The sequence below is a fragment of the Periplaneta americana genome, chromosome 4, assembly GCF_040183065.1.
Source record: "Periplaneta americana isolate PAMFEO1 chromosome 4, P.americana_PAMFEO1_priV1, whole genome shotgun sequence".
Taxonomy (NCBI): Eukaryota; Metazoa; Arthropoda; class Insecta; order Blattodea; family Blattidae; genus Periplaneta; species Periplaneta americana.
In genome coordinates, this window is record NC_091120.1 from 177,037,693 (window position 1) to 177,051,863 (window position 14,171).

Here is a 14,171-nt window from a genome sequence, read left to right on the forward strand (position 1 = left end):
GGATCTTTTCAGCATCAGCTCCCTGAATTTATATGTACATGTCAGCTTTAAAGGAGGTGGGTGCATGGTGCTTGAAATAAAAGACAACACTCACAAATGTTTTAATCAATTATAAAATTGACACTACTGCAAAATACAATTGGATGGAATATAATGCTATAGCTTGCAGTTATGTGGCCATCGGGGGAATGGTATTGTATCTTTAATATTTGGGATACCAAGTATCAGTTGTAAATATCTTTCAAAACCCATTCCGAAACCACCAGAAGGTACATTTCCATATTTTCGGAGCTCCAAATACCATTCCAAAACTTCATGTAAACCTAGTTTTGTTAATTTATCCTGGAGTTGAGACAGATTGTCTTCACGAAGACTGCCTCCACAAAGTTCTCCTACTCTTGGAACCAGTAGGTCTACAGCTGAAACCTAGAAAAAGAGCAGGTGTTGATTCAACACTTCCTATGTATTATACTGCACTTCATAACAGGTAAAGTCGATATTTCAACCAATGTTCATCTTAATCGTGCACGTAGGTTTATAATGACCAATTATTATTGAAATCACTATGCATATACAAATTTTTTTGTAATGTCTTCAGTATCTATTAGTTGTGATGCTCACTGTTGGACTCATGGTACATAGGTTCAAACCCAACTGATGCAAATGGAATTCTAGGTGAGTAAGTCCTGAATAGCTTCCATCTGATGGAAAAGTAAAGAGTTGGTCCTATTTAGTCAATTTTTATGTACGTAATAAACCCCTCTACTCATAACAAGGCCAAGTTTTTTTGATGAAAATTTTTCAAAGCTTTTGTGAAAAATTAATAACATAATCTCAATAGCTAAGAAGTGATACCTTGTACCTATAAAATGGTCATTTAGTTTAACTACATTATTATTTAGATTAATTACATTATTATTATTATTATTATTATTATTATTATTATTATTATTATTATTTTCACGAAACTGGACAGTTAACTAATCTTTTGTCCTTGAGTAGATCATCTTGCAAAGCAAAAGCATATATAAAAAGTTTGTCTACTTTGAGAAAAGTTATTTTTAAAACATTTGTTTTATTCATCTGCAAATTTACAGATGCGATGTAATGTCATACACAATCTTAATTAGCAATAATCTTGTACACAGCATTATTGTATTTGCTACATTCATGGCGAAATAAAGCTGCTGTTAATAATAATAATAATAATAATAATAATAATAATAATAATAATAATAATAAGCCTTCATGTATTAGACCCCAGTGAATGTTACTGTCTCATGCCAGTATTTTTAGGTAATTCTAAATTTCTTCGTCCTCTTGGGACATAAGATTTGTTTAAGCCATCTAGTATGATCCATCCTCTTGACATGCTCTTTCCATTGGAGTCTTTATTGCTGTAGGACGACACAATCAATTTTAAGTTCTTTGAGAATGTCTTCATTCCGACGATGGTCAAGTAATGAACATCCTACAGTTCTTCGCATGAATCACATTTTGGCTATTGTTAACAGACTCTCATCACATTTCCTTATCGTCCATGTCTTACTGCCATAAACTATAACCGGTCGTGAAAGGGTCACTAAAATTTGGTAAACTCATTTGCTAAAATTAATGTCATTATTGGTGGAGGGGTTTGGCGAGGTAGCCATTCCTAGAAAGACTGCAGTGATTGTGCCAACTCACTCCTCAATGAGATACAGCACTCTCCCTTTCAATTCAAGTGAAAATGAAATGAGCATGACAGTTATACTCTGTCAGATCCTAATTTTGGAGCATAATACTGTAGTTGGCATCTCTTTGATTTATATTCTGCTCTGCCTGTCTCTAATTTTTATGAATCAATGAGAAATTGACATACATCAGAATTTGTAGCAACTGCAAATAATTAACATAATTAAATTGAAAGTATTTCATTTGAATAATCTCTGTTAATGCAAACCCTTAGCATTTTAATTATTTATTATGTAGATTTTTTTATTCATCTTGTAATTTATTATTCATACAAAAGAATAGTATGACAGCGATAGTATCAACTTTATTAATTTAAAATAGTGGAGGCATTCAAATAAAATCAAAAACTCAATGTACAACAGTCTCTTGTTCGAAATTGTTATGGTAGCAGATTACTAGGAAAATCATGTTTCTGATATTAAATATTAGTACTATTTTTTTAATTAGTTATTTTACGACACTTTATCAACTACTATTTTTTTTTACTTGGTTATTTAGCGTCGATGAATTGGTGATAGCGAGATGGTATTTGGCAAGATAAGACCAAGGATTCGCCATTGGTTACCTGACATTCGCCTTATGGTTTGGAAAAACCTCGGAAAAAGCCCAACCAGGTAATCCGCCCAAGTGGGGATCGAACCTGCACCCGAGTGCAACTTTGGACCAGCAGGCAAGCACCTTAGCCGACCGAGCTACGTTGGTGGCTACTGTGGTTATCTAGCATCTGAATGAGATGAAAGTGATAATGCCAGCAAAATGAGTCCGGGGTCCAGCGCTGAAAGTTACCCAGCACTTGCTCTGAATATATCGAGGGAAAACCTCGGAAAAAACTTCAACCATGTAATTTGAAATATGAGTACAAACTGATGTATATTTTCCATTTGTGAATTATACAAATGCAAAACAAATAAGATGACGTTAACAAATTAAATCATGAAAATTGTCAGCTTACATATAGAAATGAACTGTGAAGTAATTGCTAAAGATAAGTTGCGAATTAAACATGATAAAATTAGTAAATTTGTCTGAAAGTGTCTCGAAAGTTTCAGCTGCACTTTCAATGTTACTGTGAAGAGGTGAACAGGGGTTAGTTTTGGATTAGCAATAGCTCCTTTTGGTGCTGTTTCTTTTTCTTTTTTATGTCTGAGTAGAGTAGAGACCATCATCTAACTTTCAGCCATTTTAAAATCATGAGTGAAGTTTACACAATTTGTAAACCACATTGATGTATAGCGATTTTCTATAGGAAGTGGTCAAAGCAATAATATATGCCTAACCAGTAAGAAGTAAAATCTTTAGATTATAATTAACTAGTGAACAAAAATTCTTGTTCAACTTTTAAGTATATTGGACACCAACATTCATAATCTCTGTAAAATCGTTAAAATGTGGATTCAAATAACTACATTTAAGTGGCAACCTCCCAGTAATATAAAATGTGTATCATATTCTCAGGATTAACAATGAAGTTATTTTCTGATGTAAAATGTGTGTGTATGTGTGTATCCGATGGTGTATCCAATGCCTACCCACTTCACTTGCGTGATTCGGGTTCCGCATATTGCGGATAGATGGCAGAACTGTGACCCATTTTATAGTTGTACACCACTTGGCGGGTCACACTGTACATTGATGTAAAATGTAAATATCTTGGTAAAAAGAACAAAATACGTACTTCAAAGATCTGAGGAAATTTGATTGGATTAGTGGCATAACTGTGCAATTTTCGTGTCCATGGGAATTCATATGCAAGTCATACACCTGGACTTAGAGCAGTAATTTATGTTGAGAATAAAAGTTTCTGTACATTTCGTAAATATGAAAGGACAGATGATCTAATTTACATCATTAATCAGTAATTAATTATGGTATTCAATTTAGCAACAATGTACAAGTCACATGCACTGGAAAGTAAACTAGTCAAAGGGAATTTATTTATTAAACTCAGACAGTAGATCTCTCATTAATCTGCCTGAAATATCCCTACCAGCACGGCTTTGTTTAATATCTTTGTTGCTTGCAATCAGAAAGTAAATATGGAGGCTCCGTTCTCGAGATTCGACAAAGAAGAGTACATGAATACGTGGAAAAATTAAAAAATAGAAGACTGAGCTGATGAAAGCTGATCTGGAAGCCCCACAATCTCGAGCAGTGTGATCAATTTCTGATGTGCAAATACTTTCATTCAAGGTAACATAAGATTTACTGTTTTAGCTGCAGTAATTTTTAGGTATAGGCCTATGTCTGCTTATTCCATAATGCAAGTCCAATTGATATATCGAAAAATGTGGTTGCTCAAAAAAGTGAGAGATCATAAAAGTATATTAAGATTTGTTTCCAATTCCTGCATAGAAATGAAACTGAAAGACAGAATTGAATGGAAAGGCTAGTTACAGATGATGAGACATGAATCAATAGAGTACAGAATCGTAGTTCTTCAGTGGAGCTTTATAAGTTAGTATTTCTGCTGCGAAAAACCTTACTTTGATTTTGTTTTTTAATATCTAAGGATCTGTATGTTCTGAGTATGAATGAATGAAAGATTTTCTGTTATTCTTAAACACAAGTTCTTAACCCACAATTTCTCATAAACAAAGAGGGACTACCATAAAAGTAATGCTTATCATGACAATGTTTGACCAGGTTTTACTCCCTGCCACAAATTAAACTACCCAAAAATTGGTGTCTTCTTTACTATCATGTTTTTGGTCCACTAAAATGGGTTTTGCGAGTGAAAGCATCATTTTGGAAGTGTTAAAGTCGAACATATAGTGCACACACCTTTTGCTTTACAACCAATAAACACCATTTTTCTTAAATAAGAATGTAACCGAATGTTAAAAAGTCTGTAAAAAAAAACAGATAGCTTATTATGTTGGAAAATATTGCAATTTTATCACTAGGCACATAACCCATGTTTTTATAATAAAGATATCTTTTCTCGGGAAACTTGCACACAGGATTTTGGGTATGAAAATCGTGGAATGTATAAGGGATTTTTTGAAAATGGAGATGAAGTTTAATATTTAAGGTGCTATACTTCAGTGAGCCACAGTAATAGACTAGGCTTATTTTCATAAAAGACACGTATTTTCCAGGGGCGATTTCTCAGGGCATGCTATGCTTGCTGCGCAAGCTCAATATTTTCGTAGAATGTGCATTTCTCAAAATGGGATTACGTACATTAAAATTTATTTTGATTTTTGGAACATTGTATAGGCGTAATACCATCCGCAGGTTGCACACTGCAAGTATCACAATGCTTGCTCGTTTCTCGGAGCTACAGGAAAGACATAGAAATAGCGAGAATATGATGCCTTCCTCCTTAGTCCGTCCTAGGCGCACATGCTTCTGTCATGTGTTGTTTGAAGCTCTGGTCCGAGAGCTACACCAACGACTATTTAACGTTACACAGAGCAGTATCGACAGCGGGAATGTGCTGTGATTTGAGAGTGCAATGTAATTGTATGAGCGGAATACATGTGTTAGCTGCTGCATGTATTATTAATTCTTAAACATTAATTTGAAGTATTGCAATGAGTTCGGAATTGTGTGTTATTGAAACCTTATTATTAAATCCATTTTCCCGAAGAACTATTCAAGAGAAGACATACATTATAGAGAATATGTGTGCTTGTTCAGTGCATCTCAATACAGCAATATGCATTGGTTGACAGGGTCGAAAAAAAACTAAATAAATTGTTTTGTTGGCCATGTTTGTTATATTATATGGAACTTCTACATCTGATAAGCGAATATGATCCATGATTCATAATGATTTCATAATTATAAAAAAAAATTATTTAGGCTATGTGGGTCTGATTATTTTGATTAATTATGAATTATTATATCCTCCTATCTTCCCCTATGAATAAAAGAGCAAACCTAACTTTTGTGACTAGCATTCGCCCCTGGTATTTTCCCTAGACCAAAAATACAATAAGCTTACAAATGGAGTAAAAATTAGTGTTTTGCTGTGGACCAAACTAATAAAAACGATGTATTTCTTTTCGATATTTGTGCTAAAATGGTTTACGTACACATTACCGCAGCTCACTGAAGTCTTGCTATTGTTTTAAATTCGATGATTTTCACTCCAAAAATAATCCTAACTTCCCGTGCACTAGTTTATCCAATTCCTCTTTTATTTAGGCTCATATTAAAACCAGTTAATATTTAGGCCTACAACTGACTGAGAGTTGCATAGTGAACTTGACGTATTTCGACATTTTAACGTAAAAAAAAAACTATTTTTAGAACGAATTAAATACCTTTGAAGAATCATGTACACATTGTTTCATGTAGAAAGGCTTGATGTCATGGGGCCAATCAATAACAAAGACAGGGCAATCGCCTGCGTGCTTCACGAGATAAAGTTCATGTTCTTTGCTAAGTCCCTGCCCTGTCCTTGCTTGAGAAGTGAAGTTCCCTGAATGTTTTTCCAGGATGTTAATAGCCTGATCATAGGTCATGACTTGAAAAGGTTTCTCAAGAACAGACATTATGGAGCCTTCATTTCCATCTGATGAATGTAGAATTTGCACGTCATCAGTACAATCCTCCATTATTTGCTTTGAAACGTCTTTTATCATACATTCCATTATTTTAACAAGTTCATCTAATGATTCGATGAATGCTGCTTCTGCTTCTATCATGTAGAACTCTGCTAAATGAAGCCGGGTCCGAGAATTCTCTGCACGGAATGTTGGGCCAAAAGTGTAAACTTTACTCAGGCCTCTGAAAACCAGATTATTTAATGCATTTTCCTCGAATTATGTAGAATTATGGAATACTTCAACAAATTACAATTAAATAAAACTTTACCTAACAACAGCCTCCAGATGTAACTGTCCAGAAACAGTAAGAAATGCCTTGGAATCGAAGTATGCTTCATCCAACGGCAGCCCTTCTTTTGCCATTTCTTTTAGCATATTCTCACTATCTGGCTTCACTCTAAAGACCTCACCTGCTCCTTCACAGTCATTTGAAGTCAAGATAGGAGTGTGTATGTGAATATAGCCATTATTATGTAGATGTTCATTAATAGCACAGGATGCTCTATCCCTAACCCTCAATAATGCCCCAAAAATATTGGTCCTGGGTCTTAGGTGCAGATACTGCCTAAGGTAATCCGATGGATACGATTTCCTAGGTGCAAAGGGATAACCGTCTAATACAATACAAGGGCCAACTACAGTTACATCTTCTGCTGCCAACTCGATTTGTCCATTTTTATTCATAACTAGAGAACCAGCAGCCTCGATTGCAGCACCGTACGTCAGACTTTCTGGTCGTTTTGATTTTGGAATCAAAACTTGGAGTTTATCTGAACAGGAACCATCATTTACATCAATGAATATATTATCTTTCATCTTTCTCATAGCTTTCACCCAACCCTGCAATAGATCAATTTCTTTAATATACATGTGTAAAAACAGGAGTTAGAATGGAAACTTAAAAACTAGGATTGTGGCAATAAATCGAAATCTGATCACTCATTTGGTGACTTCAGTCCTGGAAACTGAACTGTAAAACGCATTAAAAAAATGATCAATGGTTTGTTCTTCCTTCCCGTTGCTCTGAGCATGGAAGAAGCCATTTGCAATGCCAATGACCATACACACAAACAATAACCTTAATGGACAAATGCGATCCAAATGGCTGTAACTTGAATACATCTATAATTCTAGTGTTTATATGTGCCCTGCGTTTAATGTGAAAGACGCCATTGCGAAAATTATTCGACGTAAGAAAACTCCGTAACACCCATGACGCCATACTTCATAACAGAAATACTCTCTTCTGATTGGTGAATAGTCCCGATAGGATATGATGTTGAAGCTACAATAGCGACATCTTACGAAGGGTCTGTATGTCAACGACACAAAACAAATGATAACAGTGAACATTGCACGAAATTATAGTACGTATATGTATAGCAATTAATAAATCAGGAGAGAAAGGCTGAAAATGGGTTGTTGTTACAGTTGTAAAGAAGATGGTTCTGCACAGGTAGTATTTCTTTACATCATATACTATTTTAAGATTATTGATATTAACTGTCGACAGTTTTAGTCAGCGTATTTGATCACTAAACACCCTCCCATCACTATCTTTGAATGTCATATGACTTCATTCGTTTAATTCTAAGTGTCATCGTCGATCTCCACAATAGTACGGGTACTAGCGAAAAATAATTTGCCAGCTAAATTTAACATGTGATTTTTTTCTGTGACGATTAAGTGTTAAATAATTTCAAGTGTCCAAGTTTTGCTGATTTGCCAGATGCTTTACCTTTCAGTGTTTTAATTTGTGTTGCAGGGTGGTGAAGTCAATGAACGAACTCATTTACTAGTAGATCCTGTTAGCAATAATACAAATATACAGAGGGTTCAAAGGTAACTATTTCCGATTTATTGCTACAGTTTACTTACTTGTAGCCTACTGCGTTTTATTTTTATTGATTTGTATATTCACTGAAAGTGTATCCTTCAGATCAGATTTTAAGTAATTCGAGAAATGTTTTTTTAGTGACGATTACATTCGATGCTATTCTACTTCCTTACCAAAGAAGACTGATGAACAGTCTGCCCTTAACAGAATCCTTCAGGAGACTGCAACGTAAGTAAAGTGTAACATGCTATGTATCGAATAGGAAACTTGCAATATTAACGTTAAGTTTTAGTTTCTAAGTCATAGTAAAATTTAGTCTCGCTCTTTGCAGTAATGTTATAGATGTAGCTGCCCTGGATTCCCACAATTTGGAACAACATGAGTATTTGGATCGTGTCAAACATTATACTCAGAAGTTACAATCCATGTCACGATGGACACCTCCAAGACGTCCACCATGCCTTCTTGTGGACATTCCAGCTCCAGAGAAATTGTTGGCAGCCGAACCAATAAGTCAGCAAGACTTACATTTGGTAAGTACCATTATAAAATATAACAAAAATGAATTCAATTCAACAATAATTTAGTTATGTACCAACAGTGAACTGTAGTGGGGTCGTTACTTGTGAAGTGAATCAGTGTCTATTCCTTGATAACTTTTACACAAATTCTTTTCTTGCCCTTAGTACCACTATAAGAAATAATAGCACTTGTGCTAAGGTAGTTCCCTTTCCACTTTGCTTCCACACCTTCAGCTGTTTTCTCTGTAATACCAGCATAACTTTGATAACATTACGAAAGTTTTACGCTAGCATTACTCTGAAGACTGGACTTGATTTCAAACCAGTTTCTCAAACTATTCCAGATTCGTTTGCTCTGAGTTGTAACATAACCTTTTGATTATTCACTCATTTAAACGAACTGAAATACTTTCTTTCTGATAAACTAAAATTAAACCTTGTACACGGAAACCACGCAGGGCTCGGCTGGCTGCGGCCGCTCTTTTCTGGGATGTATGATAATAAAGCTCTGCACAGACATTCATGATGCCACACTTCGACTACTGCGATGTTATATTAAATAACCTAAATGCAAATTTGAGCAGTAGGTTACAACGTGCACATAATGTGTGTGTCTGTTACATTTGCAATATTCGTAAATGTGATCATGTTTCCCTGTCCTTTCAAACTCTGTTTTGGTTAAGACAAGCGCTCAATAAACCATGCAGTATCTCTGCCTCTTATTTCAAATATTACGCACTACAACTCCAGTCGATGTTACACTGTCATATTTTGTTTATTGCCTTGAAGCAGCGACAGTTGTTTAGTCTGTCATTGCTAAATGATAACTTGATTTGCTTTGTTCGAAAAGCTGCTTATATACGATTAAATTTTTCTTCCAATTCAATATTTTACAAGAAAACTTTCCAAAGATTGATCAATACTGAAAAATATTTGTTGAAAACTGTTTCATATTGCTAAAGATTTGACGTTTTTAAACTTCTTTTATTGTAGGTCTAGCTACCTAATATTAGGCTAATGCTGGGTAATTTTTGGTGCTGGACCCTGGACTCATTTCACCAGCATTATCACCTTCATCTCATTCAGACGCTAAATAACCTAAGATGTTGATAAAGCGTCGTAAAATAACCTAAAAAAAATATTAGGCTACAATATAAATATATACCTCTGATTGAGGTTCTGCCTGATATATACATCTATTATTATCAGCAGTACATCTCACTTGACAATATGTGTCAGAGAAAGAACAATTGTTTGTATACATCTGAATTCTGATTAGTGTAATATGTAAAATGCCAGAATCCTTCTCAGTTTAAGTTCTACCTCTCAAGGATTCAATCCGGTGTGACTTAATGTATAAAGCGTCAGCACGTAGAGCTGAAAACCCGGTTCGAGTCCTGGTGCCAGAGAGAATTTTTCTCTGTTCTACCCATTCTTCACTACATGGTAATGCAGATTTCCTGCGCAGAAATATCATACGTACTTCGATACATCATAGTAATACCTTTCAAAGATTTTGTAAGGATATTCATGACCGTAACATAATAATAATAATAATAATAATAATAATAATAATACATTTTGAATCTTGCGTACACTACTTTTAACACTTGAATATACGTAATTGATTAACTAGTGGACTTACTCGTGTTAATTATGTAAGTCTGTGCGGCTTACAGCTGTTTCGGTGCTTCATCACACCATCCTCGGAGCCTACTAGATCTCGGCGTCATCTCGAACTTCTCTGCCTGTTATGTGGGTGTGTTTTATTGTTGAACGGTGTTGAAAAGTGGAGTCAAATAGTGTGTGTGTACTGAAATTGATCTGTGTGTTGAGAATTTGATCGGGGTGTGTTTTAGTGTGTTTGTATATTTCGTATTGTTTTAGTGTGTTGAGTTTTTGGTTTTTGGGTTGTATGTACGACCACACAGGTATATACAAACTCACATGTAATAGATGCGACAAGTTCTACATAGGACAGACAGGCAGATCATTCCAAACACGCTACAAAGAACACATTAAAGCAATAACCAGAGGACACAATACATCTACATACGCTGATCACATAACCAATGCTAACCATACATACAATAATATAAATGCAGACATGGAAATCCTACACATACAACCCAAGAACCAAAAATGCAACACACTAGAACAATACGAAATATACAAACACACTAAAACACACCCCGATCAAATTCTCAACACACAGATCAATTTCAGTACACACACATACTATTTGACTCCACTTCTCAACACCGTTCAACAACCAAACACACCCACATAACAGGCAGAGAAGTTCGAGATGACGCCGAGATCTAGTAGGCTCTGAGGATAGTGTGATGAAGCACCGAAACAGCTGTAAGCCGCACAGACTTACATAATTAAAACGAGTAAGTCTGCTAGTTAATCAATTACGTATAATAATAATAATAATAATAATAATAATAATAATAATAATGATGCACAAAATTTAAAATACCGATACTGTAAATTGTAAACAATTTTAATAAAGACATTTCCCTTGACAAAATTCTGCGTATGCTATAGATTTAGTTTATCACACATTTTAATAAAATCTAAGAATAAAATACAAATTTACAGGTTAAATTTCTTATGAAACACAGCAGGTAAAGTAAATTTACTGTGTTGAAAAACTTCGTTTGTATTGTTCTAGATCACTACAGCTGTAGAGCAGGCAAACTCTGCTTTGTCTGAACTGAAGGTAGAACATAAAGAAGATTTAGTAGTGCCATTCAGAATTCCTTGAGATCTTGCAACAAAATCAAATTCTACAGCTTACGGTTACAGTGAACATTGCTTTGCATCTGCTGCAATATCAGTGTGAGCGTGTGACTATTCTTCTTGTGATAATGGTAATGAATGATAACTGACATACTGTTTGTGTGATGTATATGTAATTCCTAAGTGAAGTGATGCAAATGAGTGTTATGCATGTGAAAACCGTGTGCAGGTAAAGTAGAATGACTGTGTGTTTTCTCATAGAAGTTGACATTCTTCAAGCCAAAAATAAGTGACTTATCTCTCTATCAGTATACATAACGTCAAAGGGTTTGTGTCTTTTAACCCCCAATAACAATGAGTCTGACCACTTGCATCTTGTTATAAATGAGAACTTAAAAAAATAGCGTAATGTAAGGCAGTAGAGTTCTTACAGTAACTTTTTTACAATATTATTTAATTGGATGATCATTATTGAGGTAACACTTGACACCTGTTGGTATGTTTGATGTTTTGATATCGTTTGGTTATCTTGTACTTTTGAATAGAAGTTTTGAAGGTGAGTTTATTAATTATTGTTAATAGGAAATGACAACGGTTCGTTATAATATTAATAGTAAATTTAGTTCTGTATACGGTAATGTATATTTTAAGTTATTGAGGTTATGTTAGATTCAGGTTCTGATGTTCAATACTTTGTATGAAACCATGAAGAGATATGCATAAACTAGGAACATTTAAAATGAACCATACGTGTTTTGTATAAGAGGCATTGAGATTTACTGGTATTATGGTAAGTAAGTTTTGTATTTCTAGTCAGATTCTGTACATAAAAATAAGGGATTTGTTCAGTGCTTAAAATAAGTTTAAATACTGAGTGTCAATATTATATTACTAATGTGTATATTTGTAATCTGAAATTATATGTATATATTTTTCTGAGTTTCACTACGATTTAAAACTTCGTGAAATACTATGAGAATGATAAGTCACGGCTGCAGAATTCAGTAATTTTTTCATTTAAAAAAAAAAAATGGTATGTGCAGTAGATAAATGAAACGAAAAGATCTTGCATCATACTGTATACAAGTCAATATTTGAAATTATTTCAAATGTTTGTTAAGAAAAATCAGTTTCTTTTCCACATAGAATTCAAACCGTTCTATATAATATTTCAAATGAAACAAAAATTGTAGTAGAAATAGATATTGTCTGTCATCATAGTCTAATTTCAAGCACTGAATAAAGATTTTAAAAAATTTCTATCGTAAGGGCCTACCAGTATGTCAGGGATGGTCAAATTTTATGACTTACAGGACAGAAACAATAGTTGTGTATCGGAATTCAATAAGTGAAACAAATGAAACATACATTGTTCAAGGTATAACATTTTCTTACATGTGATTCCATGCAACTTTGTTCTCTACAGCTAATTTTCTGAATATTTTGTCCATCTCTGGCCTATATAAATAATTCTGTTTGTCTCTATGTCGTGGCAATAACAGGATCGTGATGTATCATACTCTGTAATAGTAAATGCTAGATTTGTGGTCATGACAGCAAAAATACAAGCCTATGTAGTATTTATCTTTTATCATGTATCTGGGCCCTTACTATGCTATGCTGACTCATTTTTACATACTTACTAAACCATACTTTTATTCTTTTAAAGTTTATACTTTTCATTTTAGCCATGACTTGTAATATATAGTTAAAATGAAAAATGTATCCTAGAAAATTGGAATGAAAATGATTGTGTACTGATTAATTTTTGTATGATAATGATATGATAATAATAATGATTTAAATATTAATTACAATTATTTATTATTCTGAATTTTTACAATTTAAGTTTTAATTACTTTTTTTTTTTACTAATGGCAAGTGACTGTTCGTCATTCATCCATATGAAGCCAGTTGTGTAGACAAATTTACCGATAGTCATTACAGGTGCACCATAGGAAGCTGGTCTGTGTTTTAATTACTGATCATACCAAGATAGCCTTGTAAGTGTTATGTACTTATAGGCAATAGGGAAAAACGCTCACAGATTTCAAAGATTTGTCATTGGACATATACACTCCTCAAAATGGAAATTGCAACATCAAGAAGGAATTGTTTGTTAAATTTAGGTTATTAATTGGGTAGGTGAAGGTAAGTAAACAATACCAGTTTCATGGTCTGTGGAGAAACTTCCGGGCTTATACCCAGTGGAGTCCCGTGGCCTAGAATTTGTCCAGGGCTATTTGACTATAGTTTATTATGCTTGGTACTAAAACTAAAAAGTCATTTCATTATTGCTCATAAAATTACATTATCTTTACTTGTATTACACTATTTTACCGTGATATGAACGTGACCACGACAGAACTGAATGAGCCCCAACAGTCGTCCCTCTCCCGGCGCCTTCACTCGCTACATCTGTGTTATAGGATCTAGTATCTCCATGCACCGAGCGCTACGCCGAACCAGGAACTATGTCATACTTTCCTTGTAAGGTCTGTATTGGGGATCTAGCATCTCCGGGCTAGAATTTATCTGTCGCTTCTACAATAGAAGACCATAGCATCTCCTCCGCCCAGATGAAGTCCAAACCTTGGCTATAAAGAGAACGAAACTTCCTCTGTATTTGAGAGTTGTTCATAAATATCTGAAATAATATATTACGCAAATTTTCATGCAGGGCTGAGCCCCAAAAGCCCCAAAGGACGAAATGCCCCTGCTTATACCACGTTGTATTGGTGCTAGTGGCTGACGTTTCAACTGCTGTGTTGTGGT

General features: G+C 34.4%; 2 protein-coding genes across 4 annotated transcripts; one reads left to right on the forward strand and one right to left on the reverse strand.

Moving 5' to 3' along the window:
- Window positions 1-89: 89 nt before the first annotated feature.
- Window positions 90-7,526, reverse strand: AsnRS-m (asparagine--tRNA ligase, mitochondrial). The gene is made up of 4 exons (XM_069824427.1): window positions 7,369-7,526; window positions 6,559-7,130; window positions 6,006-6,471; window positions 90-426 (listed from the first exon to the last, which is right to left on the reverse strand). Exons 1-4 carry the CDS (start codon window positions 7,510-7,512, stop codon window positions 157-159), a joined length of 1,452 nt encoding a protein of 483 aa, XP_069680528.1. The 5' UTR covers window positions 7,513-7,526; the 3' UTR covers window positions 90-156.
- A 61-nt stretch (window positions 7,527-7,587) lies between these two features.
- On the forward strand, window positions 7,588-13,207 carry Lamtor1 (Late endosomal/lysosomal adaptor, MAPK and MTOR activator 1). 3 transcript variants are annotated; one of them, XM_069824429.1, is made up of 5 exons: window positions 7,588-7,746; window positions 8,056-8,132; window positions 8,266-8,355; window positions 8,444-8,660; window positions 11,329-13,207. In XM_069824429.1, the coding sequence occupies exons 1-5, from the start codon at window positions 7,705-7,707 to the stop codon at window positions 11,419-11,421; spliced, it is 519 nt and encodes a 172-aa protein (XP_069680530.1). In that variant the 5' UTR covers window positions 7,588-7,704; the 3' UTR covers window positions 11,422-13,207. The 3 variants fall into 3 exon arrangements, with proteins under 3 accessions (XP_069680530.1, XP_069680531.1, XP_069680532.1); XM_069824430.1 differs by having other exon boundaries at window positions 8,459-8,660; XM_069824431.1 differs by lacking the exon at window positions 8,266-8,355 and having other exon boundaries at window positions 8,459-8,660.
- Window positions 13,208-14,171: the final 964 nt, after the last annotated feature.